Genomic DNA, 16,235 nt, shown 5'->3' with positions numbered 1-16,235 from the left:
AGTCAAGGAGGAGGAGAATTTGTACCTGGAGCGCGGATCTCCTGCGATCAGGTTGCCAAACTCCCCCAAGATGTAGCCTCCCACTTTCACCAAGTTCTCGTGACAGGCGGGTGCTTGGAGCGCCTGCGAGCAATCGGCCGGCCGTGACGCGGGCAGCCCGGGACACGCGGAGGTGGCCATTAGGCGCTCACCTCAAAGACAGTCTTGGCGGCATAGCCCTGCACGTCGTCTCGGTTGATGACAATCTGGATAACCCGATACCACACTTCCTCACTCACGTGGTCCCCCGCCATGCGGATGAGGTTGAGGATGGTGTCCACGTACCACGTGTAGTCCACCGCGTACTTCTCAGCCAAGATGGCCACCTTGAGCACCTGCGGGGCGGAGACCCAGAGCCTTTAAGACCTTGCGGAGAGCTCGTATGAAAAGTCTACACGCCCTCCCACTGTTCCAAGTGCCTCAATTTGGGGATATACTGTAAAAGGGGAGTCAGTTGCATCATTTCAACCTGCCCCCCACCCCAACTGTTTTTGACACACACCCAGACAAAGATAGATAGATAGCTGGATAGATGGCAATCTACCACGATGGATAGCCGGATGGCTGGATAGCTAGATATCTAGATAGCCATCCTTCGATCCATCTCGATAGATAGCGAGTTAGCTAGCTGGATAGATGGATAACTAGATAGCTAGCTAGCCATATAGATAGCTAGCTAGAGAGATAGCCATCCATCTAGATCAGGGGTCGGGAACATATGGCTCGCGAGCCATATATGGCTCTTTTGATGATTGCATATGGCTCGCCGATAAAACTAAATACATATTCTCGTTTTTTCGCCGTTCATTTCCCGTTGGGGCTGCAGTTAGCGGAAAGCGCAATTTTGATTGGATGACACTGACCTAGGTTGGCCGAAAGCGCCATTTTTATTTTTATTTTTATTGTATTTTTATTTTATGAGCCCCACGAGTGCACTTCAGCTTGAATGCACCGGAGCATTAGCCTTTGAGGAGAGAAAATGTTCTGATTCTAATTTGCAATGAAACAACACCATTGATGAAACAGTCGAATGTCAGTGACATTTTAACAAGCCCCATGTTAACATTAGCATCAACATACTTCTGGGAGAAGTAGATTGCAGATAGCAAGTGTGGAAGCTTATGAGCCTTGTGCAGGCTAGCTAGCAGTAACTTCGCCTCTGAACCGGCAAATTGAATTTCATTCCGATCATTTGCCAGGATTTTTACCAATCCCGAGGAACGGAAAACCATTCATGTTAACGGTGAGTACTATCACATAGTTATTTTAAATAATACATTCTGATATTTTGTTGAAAAGTGGCCGTGCGCGCGTGCGTGTATGTGTGCGCGCACGCGCGCATTTGTATGGGCGCGCGCGTTTGTATGTGCGCGCACGCCCGTGACTCTCACTGAAAAACATTTCTAAATATTTTACTTTTATGGCTCTCTTAGTCAAAAAGGTTCCCGACCCCTGATCTAGATAGATAGCTAGATGGATGGATAGCTAGCTAGCTAGATAGAGAGATAGCTAGCTAGATAAATGCATGAATAAATGAATGAATAAATACATAAATAAATCAATACATAAATATAAATGAACAAAAGAATGAAAAAAAAGTGAACAAGCAAACGAATTAATAAATCAATCAATTAATAAATACATAAATAAAACAATACATAAATATAAACGAATGAAAGAATGAGTGATCAAGCGAACAAACTATGAAATCAATAATTAAATCAATAAATACATACATTAATAAATAGATAAATAAATCAATACATAAATATAAATGAATGAAAGAATGAATGAGTGATCGAGCAAACAAACTAATCAATCAATCAAATCCATAAACGTACTATTTCCTCTCTGATGGAGTAGTCGGCGTTCTCCAAGTAGCTCAGCATCTCCGCCACAATCTGCTTGGCGTTGCTGCGGTCGCACATGGCGTAGAGAAGGTCCACCGCACGCTGGCGAACGCTCACGTCCCGCTCCGTCTGCCGACAAATAATTGGCAGGAATATGACCAAACGTGGCTCGTAACATAAAGGCACCCCGGGGTGGGGTGGGGGGTCAAAATTCATTTAACGACTCACAGAGATACATATCTATAAAAATCAAATGCGTGTTTCCACAACAACTATGTTCAGTATTGAAGTACAGTGATACCTTGGCTTACAAACTTAATTGGTTCCCAGACAGTGTGTAAGGCGAAAAGTGTGCATCCCCAAAATTAATGTCCCATAGAAAACCATTAAAATAAGAATAATCCGTTACCAGGTCCCCAAAAACATAATTTTCTACTTTCTAATTTTTTTAAGCCTTAAAACTACACAAAATATACATTATTGTATGTATAATAAATGTGCTATGGATTTATAATTAAAGAAATAAACTGTACTGTATTATAAAGTCGTTTTATTTACCTTTGTGATGGTCGTTGACGGCTTCATGGAACGTAGTGGCTGGTTTCATTAGCATTAAACACTTGATGAGGAACGTAACCTTCTTTCACCATCTTGGGGAATGATCCATGGTAGGTGCTTTCTCTGGAATAATTTTACCTAGTTCCTCATCAATTGTGTTCTGTTTAGCTGGGTTGATAGCGTTTTGCATCAAGTGTACAGATGGCTTGTGCGGGTTATTTGTGGAGCCTGATCAATGGAATATTTTAACCTTGCAGTCTACACTTTGCCTTTGAACTACCAAAGTTGAAACGAGTCCAAATTTCACTGTTTGTCATCTGCCTGTCCTTTAATGTTTAAACCACCTCCCCTCACTGCTGCGTTCTTGACCAATGACGTGGCTTAAATCGAAGAATGGGGTCGGGGAATAGAGGACAAAAAACAAGTCGGCTGCCATTTTCTTTGATGGAGAACGGCCTCACTCTCTCTCTGTCTGTAAACCCCCCTTCACTGCTGTGTTCTTGACCAATCACATGCGGCTTTAAGACTGGGGTGGGGAATAGAGGAAAAAAAAGTCTGTTGCCATTTCCTTGTTAGGAAAACGGGCTCGTTCGCGAATGACACATCACTCATTGTGGCGCTCCGTGTGTATCCCGAACAATAGTTCGTATGCCAAGGTTAAATTTTCATAAATTTAACGTTCGTAAACCTAAACGTTCATAAGACAAGGAGTTCGTAAACCGAGGTATCACTGTACTATATTTTCCAGTGTATATGGCGAACCGCCAAAAATGCCTTGATTTTTTTGGAAAGATGACCCTGCACCAGTGCGCCTTATACAGGTGACATCCGACTGACGACCGGGTTCCGTTCCGACAAAACGGTCATAACTCAAATGGTTGTAAGTCGAAATCAATTCAAAATGGCCAAAGTGACGTTTACACGACAGGATAGTATACAATGTCAATCTGTTGTTTATAAGCAATGTTTTCTATTGAATACTATTATATAACAAACTGTTTACGGTATTTATAAATTGGATAACTTTGAGTGTCATTTTTATCATTTTATATTTTGTATTATCAATTTTAATTACTGTACAACTGTACCTGTAATGTATACAAAACTGTTTGCTGTACAGTTCATTTATAAATGTTATACTTACCTTTTAGTGTCGTTTTTATCATTTTCTATTTCATATTATCGATTTTTATTACTGTATACATCTAACTGTAATGTATACCAAACTGTTTTAAAAAAGGGTTTGGCGGTCGCGGTCATAAGTACGTGTGGTCGTAAGTCGCGTCGGTCGTAAGTCGGATGTTACCTGTATATGAAGTCATATTGAGCCACAACAGGTCTCGCAACGACTGTCAGCAGGCGCTGAAGGAAAAAAGCAGTGTGCAGTACTACAGAAGATATTGTCGAGATAGTATCTGTCCTGTATAACTACACTGCTGAGTGTAGTTACGCAGTAGATTGCTGTGCGAGAGTGAGATAAAAAAAACGTGTACCAAAATTGTAGTATGCATTGCCGGCTGTTCACGCGTTGCGGTGCCAGGCGTAGAATTAAAAAAAAAAAGGGGGTCTGGTGGTCGTAAGTATAGGTGGTCGTAACTTGCGCCGGTCGTAACTCGGATGTTACCTGTATTAAATTAATATGTTGACAACCAAGTTGTGGATTTGTGTTTTTTTTTTAAACGTTGATGTCTCCACATTAATTTGAGATACGCGCTGGCTCCATTAGCAGTCGGCTAACGAGCAACAGCGGCGGGCGGGGCTCACCTTGAGAGAGTTGATGACTGTGTCGATGTGCGTCTTGACGGCCTCGTGGGAGAATTCGGAGCTGGCCAGGGCGCACATGCTCTCCAAGGCCAAATAGCGCAGGTTGGTCTCGCGGTGCTGCAAGAACTGACCCAGCTGGTTGCACGCTCGCACCAGCAAGGTGGGCTCACTGCGGGACAACGCCCCAAAAATGACCTCCGAGACTCGGCCTTTCCGAATGCGACACGATGGCCTCTTTGAAGACTTGGCGGGCGCTACCTGTCGTGGTGGATGATGAGCGAAATGGCCTCCAAGAGAACGGCGTTCTTGGCGTTGGAGTGCTGAACCTTCTTGGACTTGGGGGGCTCCTGGGATTTGTTCAAGATGGTCTCCAGACATTCCGTCAAGCGACTCCGCAGCGCCGCATCCTCTGAACAACGTCGGGAAGAGAAAATGGACCGAAAATTAATCAGCCTCCTCGTGATTGGATTCCAAATGTGGTTGGCATCAAAAATTTGCTTTTTGGTCAACTATTTTCCAATGTCAATGAAGATCGATTTTGCTATTTGCATTCATTGAACTTTTCGGCAATACTATAAATGCTCGCATCGGCGTGTTCGACGGCTTGCACCATTTCGAAAATGACCTATGAACTTGGAAATCCACGAGTCCAATTTCCCTCGCTCTGTCCCCCCCTCCCTATATACAGGTAACATCCAACTTACGACCGGGTTCCGTTCCGACAAAACGGTCATAAGTCAAACGGTCGCAAATCGATCTCTCTCTCTGTCTGCAAATCCCCCCTGTCCTCCCTCACTGCTGCATTCTTGACCAATAACGTGCGGCATTAAAGGACAACCGACACCATTTTTTTGTTTCCTAACTGACATCAGAAAAATGTTTCATAGCATCTCAAATACCCAAAACACGCAGGCGGATATGATGCATTTTAGTCAAATGCAAAACACCAATAAAAATGACTTAAGTGTGCTAAAACTGGAAAGAATTGAGCTGCGAATTGTGGATTTTCAGAAAGTCCCGCACCCAGTTCGTGACATCACGCCAAGACGTCTTGCCTTGCTCGAGAATCAAAACAATGGCTTCAGATTCGGAGAAGATGCTTTCTTGTTACTCATCCACAACTATTTGAATCATATTCATAACTGGATGTGTAACAAGAAAGCATATTCTCCAAATCTAAAGCCATTGTTTTTATTCTGCAGCAATGCAAGACGTCTTGGTGTGACATCACGAACTGGGGGCGGGACTTTCTGAAAAAGCCCAATTCGCAGCTCAATTTTTTTGCGGATTTTGGACACTTTCAGTCATTTTTATTGGTGTTTTTCATTTGAATAAAAATATCATACTGCGTGTTTTGGGTATTTTAGATGCTATAAAACGTTTTTATGATGTCAGTTAAGACACAAAAAAGTGACGTCGGTTGTCCTTTAAGACTGGGGGCAGGGAATAGAGGACAAAAAAAGGCTGCTCCCATTTCCTTGTTAGGAGAACGGGCTCGTTCCCGAACAACACATCATTCATTGTGGCGCTCCGAGTGTCCCGAAAAATAGTTTGTATGCCAAGGTTAAATTTTCATAAATTTAATGTTCGTAAACCGGAAAGGTCATAAGCCAAGGGGTTCGTAAACCGAGGTATCACTGTATTAGTATGAGTAGTAGTAGTATTAGTAGTAGTAGAAGTTTTAGTCGTATTACTATTAGTAGTATAAGTATTAGCATTAGTCGTAGTAGTAGTAGTATTAGTGGTAGTATATGTATTAGTAGTAGTAGTATAGTATTATCAGTTGCAGTGGTAGTATTAGTAATAGTAGTAGTATTAGTTTGAGTAATATTAGTATTAGTTTTAGTAATATTAGTATTAATATTCGTAGTAGTAGTAGTAGTAGTAGTAGTAGTATTAGTAGTAGTATTAGTATTAGTATTAGTTGTTGTACTAGTAGTAGTAGTTATCAGAGTCATCGTCGTCGCCATTATTTTTATTATTATTATTATTATTATTGTGGCGGCGTCACAAAAGGATTAAGGAGAAGTACCGGGCGGGGGGTAGCACTGCAACAGTCTCAGCAGCTTGACAGAGAGCCACGGTGCTGCCACAAGGTAGTACATGTAGTCCTGAAGGTCGATGGAGGCCAACGTCATAATCTGAAACAAAAGATTGGATCCAAACGCGTTGGAATAAAGGATGTTTTTTTTGTTTTCAAAACTTGCTTGGGAGTGACACCTACCCTGCTGAGTCGGGCCACCGCCAGCGGCACGGACGTTTTGAAATCATCCGGACTCTTTTGGGCTAGGTTGCTGATGAGGCTGGTGGCCGCCGTCACCACACCCTGTTGAAAACAAAAAACGTTTTGGTCTTTGAATGACAATCAAAAAAAGTCATGGAAAAAGTCTGCAGTGCGACAGATGAGCGACGATCTTCAGAATCATCTTTATTGGCCAAGTATGTAGAACACACAAGGAATTTCTCTCCGTTAGAACATGCTGCACTAGTATCATCAGAAGAAAAATGGAGGCACTATCCAGTTCTACAGTGAGACCTCAACTTACGAACTTAATTGGTTCCCAGACAGAGTGTGTAAGGCGAAAAGTGTGTATCTCAAAAAAAATTCCCATAGGAAACCATTAAAATGGGAATAATCCGTTCCCGGGTTTCCATAAAATATGCTTTTCAACTACATAAGCCTTAAAACTACACACAACCTACCTTATCCTATGTATAATAAACGTGCTATTGTGTTGTAATGAAAGAAATACACTGCACTGTATAATAAAGTCACTTTATTTACATTTGTGATGGTCATTGATGGCTCTTAATTGACACCTGTTGCTTTCTGACTTGTCAGGTCTTACGAAACTGAGGCATCACATTATCATTCATCATGTTGATGATTCTTATAGCCTTTTCTGAATGGAACTGTTCAATAAAAGCCTGCACATCAACTGTTTAATGGCGTGCTTCTGCTTGTCCTCTTGAAGGCAAATCAAATTCTCTGTGTTGATGACCTCATTATGGTCAGCAACAAGCTCCTCGATGTCATCTGCATTCACTTCGAGTCCCGTAGGTGCTGGCAGAGATTTTATGACAACAAAAGGCTCGAGTCCGATGATTCCACAGACGCGGAATACAACGCGACAAAAGAAGGCGGGCGGGGCGAATAAAATGGCACACTCGCGTCTAACAATGACCTCGTGCAAAGCAAACACTTGAAGCACAAGCAAACATTTGGAGCACAAGACGTAGCGATGCACTTCCGTCGTAATCATGTCACTGGTGAGGTGACAGTGACTCGTTGAAATGAAATGAAATTGCAGAACGACAATGAAATGAAGTGTCGCGAACATAGGCCACGCCCGAGCTGTCAACTCGCACGTGACAATTTAGCGTGACTATTGACACGCTGTTCCGGTGTGTGTGAGAACACTAGCTCTGATTGGCTTACCATGATACATGACTCTACCGTTTAGCCAATCACAATCATTATGAAAATAGTACGTATTATAAGGCTTAATTTTCATAAATTTGACGTTCGTATGATGAAAAGTTCGTATTAAAAGGCATTCGTAAGTTGAGGTCTCACTGTATTTGGGTTACTGTTGAGAGAGTTAACGGCGACGGGGGAAGAAGCTGTTGAAATGTCTGCTGGATTTGGTGCGCATGGATCAGTAGCGCCTGCCTGAAAGAGTCGCTGGAATAGGTGGTGGGCAGGGTGCGGAGGATCCAGTATCTTGTGTTAACAACGCAGGGTTGAAAATTTATTACCAGGTGCTGGTCGTTGAGCAGGTGGACCACCCTGGACGTCCACTCGCCCATGGCCACCAGGTCAGGTGACGTCTTGTTGAGGCAAAGGAGGCAAAGTGCCGCGCTCTGCTTCACGCTGTCCATGGTGTCCCTGAAAGGAGAATAAATAAATAGGAGGGGAGGGTCTTCTTTTCAGAAATTAAATACCTGGTTCGCATACTTGGTTCGCAGAAAGTGTGTGTAAAACGAAAAGTACGTCTTCCAAACATTGATTTCCCATAAGAAACTATTAAAATGAGAATAATCTGTTCCCAGGACCACATAAAACATAATTTTCTACAAAATAAGCCTCAAAATGACACAAAATATACCTTATTTTATGTACCGTAAATTTGCTATTGTATTGTAATTACCACTGTGGCGCTGTTCAAACGTGTGGTTTGGTGTTCATCCACCGAAAACTAGTCCGATAGCCATCGTGGCGCTGTTCGACCGTGTGGTTTGGTTCGTCCGCCGAAAACATAGTCGTCAGCCCAGACCATAAACTCGCGAATTTAATGTTCGTGAGGTGAAAAGTTCATCTTCTAGAAACCAATAAAATGAGAATAATCCGTTCCCAGGTCACCATAAAACAATTTTCTACTAAAGGGTTCTCCACCAATTCAGTTTTGGACCCATTTTCTTTTATGCCGGTGCGTAAAACCAAAAATGGCTTCTGGAGCAAACTGAGTGCACCTGAAGCCACCACTCGACTCACCTCCACTTCCTTATACAGTGTGACCTTGGCTTACGAACTTAATTGGTTCCCAGACAGAGTGTGTAAGGCGAAAAGTGTATATCCCAAAAATTAATTTCCCATAGGAAACCATTACAATGAGAATAATCCATTCCCAGGTCCCCATAAAACATAATTTTCTACTTTCAAATTTTCTAAGCCTTAAAACTACACAAAATATACCTTATTTTATGTATAATAAATGTGCTATAGTATTGTAATTTAAGAAATAAACTGTACTGTACAATAAAGTCATTTTATTGACTTTGTGATGGTCGTTAATGGCTTGATGGAATCGAGTGTACGATTTCCTCAGCATTAAACAAACACTTAATGAGGAACATTGGCTTCTTTCACCATCTTGAGGAACGATCCCTCTCATCTCGACTCATTTCTCTGTGATAATTGTATCTCCATGAGTCGTCACCTTACCGTGGTGGAGGGGTTTGTGTGTTCCTAAAGGCTCTGGATATTGTGGGGCTGTCCTGGCTGACACGCCTCTGCAACATTGCGTGGTCATCGGGGAGAGTGCCTCTGGATTGGCAGACCGGGGTGGTGGTCCGGACCGGAGGGTGTGTTCCAACTACAGAGGGATCACCCTGGAAAGGTCCTAGAGGGGCAGGTCCGTCGGAAAGTCGAGCCTCAGATTGAGGAGGAACAGTGTGGTTTTCGTCCCGGCCGCGGAACAGTGGACCAGCTCTACACCCTTAGCAGGGTCCTCGAGGGTGCATGGGAATTCGCCCAACCAGTCTACATGTGCTTTGTGGATTTGGAGAAAGCGTTTGACCGTGTCCCTCGTGGAGTTCTGTGGGGGGTGCTTCAGGAATATGGGGTACAGGAGCGCCTGATACGGGCCGTTCGGTCCTTATATGACCGATGTCAGAGTCTGGTTCACAGTGCCGACAATAAGTCGCAATCATATAAAAGTGAGGGTTGGGCTCCGCCAAGGCTGCCCTTTGTCACCGATTCTGTTCATAACCTTTATGGACAGGATTTCTAGGCACAGGTTTCCGTTTTGGTGGCCTCAATATAGCATCTCTGCTTTTTGCAGATGATGTGGTACTGTTGGGGGCTTCAAGTGGAGCTCTCCAACTCTCGCTTGAGCGTTTCGCAGCCAAATGTGAAGCGGTTGGGATGAGAATCAGCACCTCCAAATCTGAGACAATGGTTCTCAGTCGGAAAAGGGTGGAGTGCCCTCTCCGGGTCGGGGAGATTTTGCCTCAAGTGGAGGAGTTTAAGTATATGGGTGTCTTGTTCACGAATGAGGGTGTAAGGGAGCGAGAGGTCGACAGGCGGATCGGTGCGGGCGTCTTCTGTGATGCGGACTTTGTACCGATCTGTCATGGTGAAGAAGGAGCTGAGCCACAAAGCAAAGCTCTCAATCTACCGGTCGATCTTCGTCCCAACCCTCATCTATGGTCATGAGCTATGGGTTGTGTCCGAAAGAACGACATCCCGGATGCAAGCGGCCGAAATGAGCTTTCTCCGTCGGGTTTCCGGGCTCTCCCTTAGAGATAAGGTGAGAAGCTGAGTCATCCGGGAGGGGCTCAAAGTCAAGCCGCTTCTCCTCCACATCGAGAGGAGCCAGATGACGTGGCTCGGACATCTGAATAGGATGCCCCCGGGACGCCTCCCTAGTGAGGTGTTCCGAGCATGCCCCACTGGCAGGAGACCCCGGGGACGACCCAGAACACGCTGGAGAGACTGTCTCCCAGCTGGCATGGGAACGCCTCGGGATCCGCCAGGACGAGCTAGAAGAAGTGGCTGGGGAGAGTGAATTCTGGGCTTCCCTACTGAAGCTGCTGCCCCCGCGACCCGACCCCGAATAAGTGGCAGAAGATGGATGGATGGATGGAATTGTATCTACAGTAAAGTCTCGTTATATCGATATTCAAGGGAGTCCGAAAAAATATCGATATAACCGGGACTATCGATATATCCGACCCTGTTTGCATGTAATTTTCTCCGTGCGTGCATAGAAATAGCATCGATATAACCGGGACTATCGATATATCCGATATCGATATAACGAGACTTTACTGTAGTTCTTCATCAATTGTGATCTGTTTAGCTGGGTTGATAGCTTTTTGCATCAACTGTACAGATGACTTGTGCGGGTTATTTGTGGAGCCTTGATTGATGGGATATTTAACCTCCCAGTCTACACTCTGCTTTTGAACTATCAAAGTTGAAATGGGTCCAAATTTCACTGTTTTCGATTCATTTTCTCACCATTTTACTTGCTTTTTTTCACTGTTTTTTTTTTTGTTTCAAGCTCTGTCCTCTCCCTTTCGTGTGTGTGTGTTTACGCACTGTCTCTTTAATGTTTAACGCCCCCCCCCCCACTGCTGGGGTCTTGACCAATCACGTGGCTTTAACCGAAGACGCCATTTTGTTTTTGGGAGAACGGCCTCACTCTCTCTCTGTCTGTAACCCGATCCCCCACAGCTGCGTTCTTGACCAATCACGTGGCTTTAACCGAAGACTGGGGCGGGGAATAGAGGACAAAAAAAGTCAGCTGTCATTTCCTTGTTAGGAGAACGGGACTCGTTCACAAACGACAAATCACTCATTGTGGCAGCTCCGTGTGTATCCCGAAAATTGTATGCCAAGGTAAAATTTTCATAAATGTAACGTTTGTAAACCGAAAAGTTTGTAAGCCAAGGGGTTCGTAAACCGAGGTCCCACTGTATGTCACTTCCACGTGTTCCGTCTCATTATAATCGACACACTTGTGGTGAATAAAGTTTTGATTAAAGAGCAGACGTGTTTGGCCACAAATCGGACGTTATCCTCGAGGACACTGATTTGCTGTGGCGACCCCGTCAAGGGAAAAGACGAAAGGAAAAGAAGATCCTCGTATGGAGTCGACGTGTTTCTATTTTTCATTCACTATAAAAAAAGCAGACGTTGACTTTGATTATCATGGGGAATGTTGTTTTGGTTTTCAAACGGGTTTCTGAAACGGATTATGGTTGAAAACCTAGTTTTGACTGTCGTTTGGATTCTAGTCAGAAAAAAAATGACAGGGAAAAAAAGATCTAAAAACACGGCCACGGCGGAGAAGACACGCACCCAGCCACGAGGATGCGGGGAATGTCAGAGGCGAAGGCCTCGGCCATCTCGCGGCTGCCCACGTTGGCGATGCAGTGTACCGCCAAATTCATGAAGGTGGGGTTGCGGCTGCTCAGGTCGTTCTTGATGCCGTTATTGATCAGGCGGATCAGGTCGCTGTTGGAGTTGACCAGCACCGAGATGAACAGATAACCCTGAAGGCAACACGGCCCAAAAACATGCGTACAAAGACATTTTGTGAGACCTGCTGCGAAATTGACTTCAATTGGGTGTACAGTCATACCGCAGCTTACAAACTTAATTGATTCCCAGAAAGTGTGTGGATGGCCAAAAGTTTGTCTGCCAAACATTTATTTCCCATAAGAAACTACTCAAAATGAGAATAATCCATTCCCAGGTCCCGATAAAACATAATTTTCTACTAAAAAAAGCCTTAAAACTACACAAAATATAACTTCTTTTCTGAATAATAAATCTGCTATTGTGTTGTAATGAAGGAAATAAACAGTACAGTATAATAAAGTCGTTGTATTGACCTTTGTGATGGTCATTGATGTAGTTGCCTGTTGATGATATCCGAGTGAAGTTGCCGTGCTTTCTCGGCGGCAATACCCTCACTCACACTGTCCCCTGCAAGCTGCTTTTCGTTAATCCAAATCAACAACCTCTGCTGCTGTTGCTTAAACAACAGAGAAACACCCTTAACCACATAGCAATAGTCGACTTAGCATACTAGTACTGGGACGCTAAATTGATGCTAAATTGGTTTTCGATTATCTATTTCTTCTGCTCGACCGTCATTTTCTTTTGTGTCCTCTTTGGCTTAACACTAGCCTGTCTTTTTCGGTCCCACAATAGCAAAATTTTGCCACTCGATAACAAACCACGTCTGCACTCAAAGAAAGAGGGTGATGAAAACTAGTCCGCCAGCCACCGTGGCACTTTGTGGTGTGGTTCATTCGTCGAAAACTAGTTTGAATGCCAAGATTATATTCCCGCGAATTTAATGTTCATAAGGCGAAAAGTTCGTAAACTAAAGCGTTCGTAAGCTGAGCTATCACTGTAATTAAAAAAAAACGTTTTTTTTTGTGTCTCCATCCTAAAATGATTGGACAAATTTCATGTGGTCATACTGATACTCATGTTGTGTTTACAATTTGTTTCTCTGTGTACTTGTTGGAACTCAGCAGGTTGACGGCCTCCATGTGACCAAAGTCGATGTCGTGGCCCAGAAGGAAGATGAAGAGCAGTTTGCAAATGTACTTCTTTTTGTTGTAGCCGTCCAGAGCCTTGTCGCCTGTAAAGACACGAAAACAACATTGGCGCGTTATGGGGGAGGAGACATACCGTATTTTCCGCACTATAAAGCGCACCTTCAATGAATGACTAATTTTACAACTTTTTCCATATATACGGCGCACCGGATTATAAGGCGCTACGCTAGAGGCTGGAGTTACATTATGCATTCGGTGCTAGACGCTGCTTCGATGGTGCAGCGCTAAACGAAATGTCAACAAAACAGTCAGGGAGGTCAGTCAAACTTTATTAACAGATTACAAATCAGCTTTCTGACAACTTCATTCACACCCAAAATGAATAAACAACTGTTTTATTATTTTCTCCGAGGTAACGTATTCGTATTTTCGTGACAGTTTATCTTTTAACAACAGTAAGCTAGTGCTAATAGTGGAGGGGAATGAAAAACAAATTTCTGATGCTATTACGGTAAATTAAACGCAAGTGCAATCACAATATACAAACACTCTTAAAAGACAACCGATGTCACTTTTTTGTTTCTTAACTGACATCAGAAAAACGTTTTATAGGATCTAAAATACCCAAAACACGCAGTGTGATATTTTTATTCAAATGCAAAACACCAATGAAAATGACTTAAAATGTCCAAAATCTGCAAAAAAATTGAGCTGCGAATTGGGCATTTTCAGACAGTCCCGCCCCCAGTGGAAATTCAACCTATTACGTTATTCAAGACAATCATTTCTACATTTTTTCTACAAATCCTTTCTCTCTAAGTTTTCTAAATAAATAAATAAATAAATAAATAAATAAATAAATAAATAAATAAATACATAAATAAGGTAAATAGATAAATAAATAACTGAAGAAATAAAAATAAATAGGTACATATATAAATAAATAAATAAATAAAGCAAATAGATAATTAAATAAATAAATAACTGAAGAAATAAAAATAAATAGGTACATAGATAAATAAATAAATAAATAAATAAATAAGGTGGATGAATAAACATAAATAAATAAATAAATAAATAAATAAATAAATAATGGATGAATGAATACGCTGGTGAGTGAGTGAGTGCGTGAGCGAGTGAATAAATAAATAAGTGTGCGAGTGAGTAGGTGAGTGAAAATGTAAATAAATAACTGTGTGAGTGGGTGAATAAATAAGCAAATAAGTGTGTAAGTCAGTGAATAAATAAATAAATGAGTGAGTTAATAAATAAATAAATGAGTGAGTTAATAAATAAGTGAGTGTGTAAGTGAATAAGTAAATTAATAAGTGCATGTGTGAGTGAGTGAGCTAACTAACAAAAAAACAAATAAATAAAAATGTCAAACTTAGACAAGCGGTTCAGTTTAGAATAAGATCGGCATCGGGCCACAACACGCAAGTTCACCATTCGCATCCTATTTGGCGTCGCAAGAGTGGCTGCCTTTCAGCAACTCTTGCATTTTGTTTTTCTACTTCTTTCTTTCCTTTCCTCTTCCTTTCATAACTTTGCTGCTGTGTTACTTCCAGGTCGAGTGAACGCTGGCGCGAATGGTTGCCGCTGCTCACCGACAGAAAAACTGATCCTGTGACTGTAAAGTGACCTTGAGAGTTTTGAAAGGCGCTTAGAAATTAAATGTCTTATTATTATTACTAATATTGATTATTACTATTACTATTAGTACTACTATTACTACTATTGCTATTTCTATTACTATTACTGTTACTATTGATATTGGATATTGGATATGCCTTTATTAGTCTCACAGTGGAGAAATGCTATGCTATTACTGTTACTATTATTATTATTATTATTATTATTATTATTATTATTATTATTATTATCATCATCATCATCATCATCATCATCGGTCGCAGAGTGATCATCCCAGTGATTGAACAGCAACCTGCATGGATGCGCTCACTGTGCAGTCCCATCCCACACAAACACGCTTGTGAGTTACCTTTAAATTTAGATCTGATGTTGGCCAGTTCCTTGTTGATCCTTTTGATCTCCGACTCTTTACTTTTGCCTGCAAGAAAAATAAAATAAAAGTTCAACTCAACTGCCTCCTAAATCAGTCGATGTTTTGAGCACATTAATTTTTAAATATTAATAGCAATCTTCATTTGCTTCCAACTTTGCCGCCAGAGTCGTGAAAGGGAATCATGTCACATTTTAACATTTTGTGAAAGTAATTCAATACGTCGGATTTGGACTCGTCACCAAAACGGTCATTTTGAATCATATTGTGGAATTATTTATGGGAAAGATTTGGTCCACTACAGATATGCAAATATGTAAGTAGAGTGATACCTGGGCTTACGAACGCTTTAGCTCACAAAGCTTATGAACATTAAATTCGGGAGAATATAATCTTGGCATACAAACTAGTTTTTGGCGGACAAATCAAACCACACAGTGCCACGGTGGCTGGCAGACTAGTTTTCAGCGGATGAACACGAAACCACACGGTCGAACAGCGCCACGTAGGCTGGCGAACTAGTTTCCCACACCCCCGTTGAGTGCAGATGTGGTTTGCTATCCAGTGGAGTACTTTTGTAATTATGGGAGCAAAAACGACCCCACCACAGGCTAGTGTTAAGACGAAGAAGACATAAAAGAAAATGACGGTCGAGCAGAAGGAGATGATCGAAAAACACGAACGTGGTGTGCATTTGTGTGACTTAGCGTCCCAGTACCAGTATGCTAAGTCGACCATTGCTACGTGTGGCTAAGGGTATTTCTGTGTTGTCCAAGCAACGGTCTCAGGCAGTAGAAGAGGTTGAAAAACTTCTGTTGATTTGGATTAACGAAAAGCAACTCGCAGGGGACAGTGTGAGTGAGGGTATTATCGCAGAGAAAGCACGGCAACTTCACTCGGATATCATCAAGAGGCAACTACATCAACGACCATCACAAAGGTCAATAAAACGACTTTATTATACAGTACAGTTTATTTCTTTAATTACAATCCAATACCACATTTATTATACATAAAATAAGGTCGATTTTTGGTAGTTTTAAGGCTTATTTAGTAGAAAATTATGTTTTATTTGGACTTGGAAACGGATTATTCTCATTTTTAATGGTTTCCTATGGAAAATTAATGTGTGGAAGACGAACTTTTCATCTTACACACACTTTCAGAGAACCAATTAAGTTCGTAAGCTGAGGTATCAC

General features: G+C 42.1%; 1 protein-coding gene across 1 annotated transcript in view; it reads right to left on the bottom strand.

The window, feature by feature from the left end:
• LOC148900172 (AP-2 complex subunit alpha-2-like) overlaps positions 1-16,235 on the bottom strand; it is a 28,729-nt gene that overhangs the window by 11,354 nt on the left and 1,140 nt on the right. The window contains exons 2-12 of the mRNA XM_088991564.1: positions 15,016-15,084; positions 12,954-13,096; positions 11,800-11,993; positions 7,971-8,100; positions 6,436-6,537; positions 6,244-6,352; positions 4,470-4,620; positions 4,212-4,380; positions 1,881-2,018; positions 192-374; positions 26-123 (exon numbers count right to left, since the gene is read on the bottom strand). Of these exons, the coding sequence (XP_088847690.1) occupies positions 26-123; positions 192-374; positions 1,881-2,018; positions 4,212-4,380; positions 4,470-4,620; positions 6,244-6,352; positions 6,436-6,537; positions 7,971-8,100; positions 11,800-11,993; positions 12,954-13,096; positions 15,016-15,084 (1,486 nt within the window). The remainder of the gene's footprint in view (positions 1-25; positions 124-191; positions 375-1,880; positions 2,019-4,211; positions 4,381-4,469; positions 4,621-6,243; positions 6,353-6,435; positions 6,538-7,970; positions 8,101-11,799; positions 11,994-12,953; positions 13,097-15,015; positions 15,085-16,235) is intronic.

This window comes from Hippocampus bargibanti, linkage group LG03 (assembly GCF_051943395.1).
Source record: "Hippocampus bargibanti isolate YZ-2025 linkage group LG03, ASM5194339v1, whole genome shotgun sequence".
Taxonomy (NCBI): Eukaryota; Metazoa; Chordata; class Actinopteri; order Syngnathiformes; family Syngnathidae; genus Hippocampus; species Hippocampus bargibanti.
The sequence above is the reverse complement of the archived record's forward strand: the minus strand, read 5'-3'. Positions and strand labels throughout refer to the sequence as shown.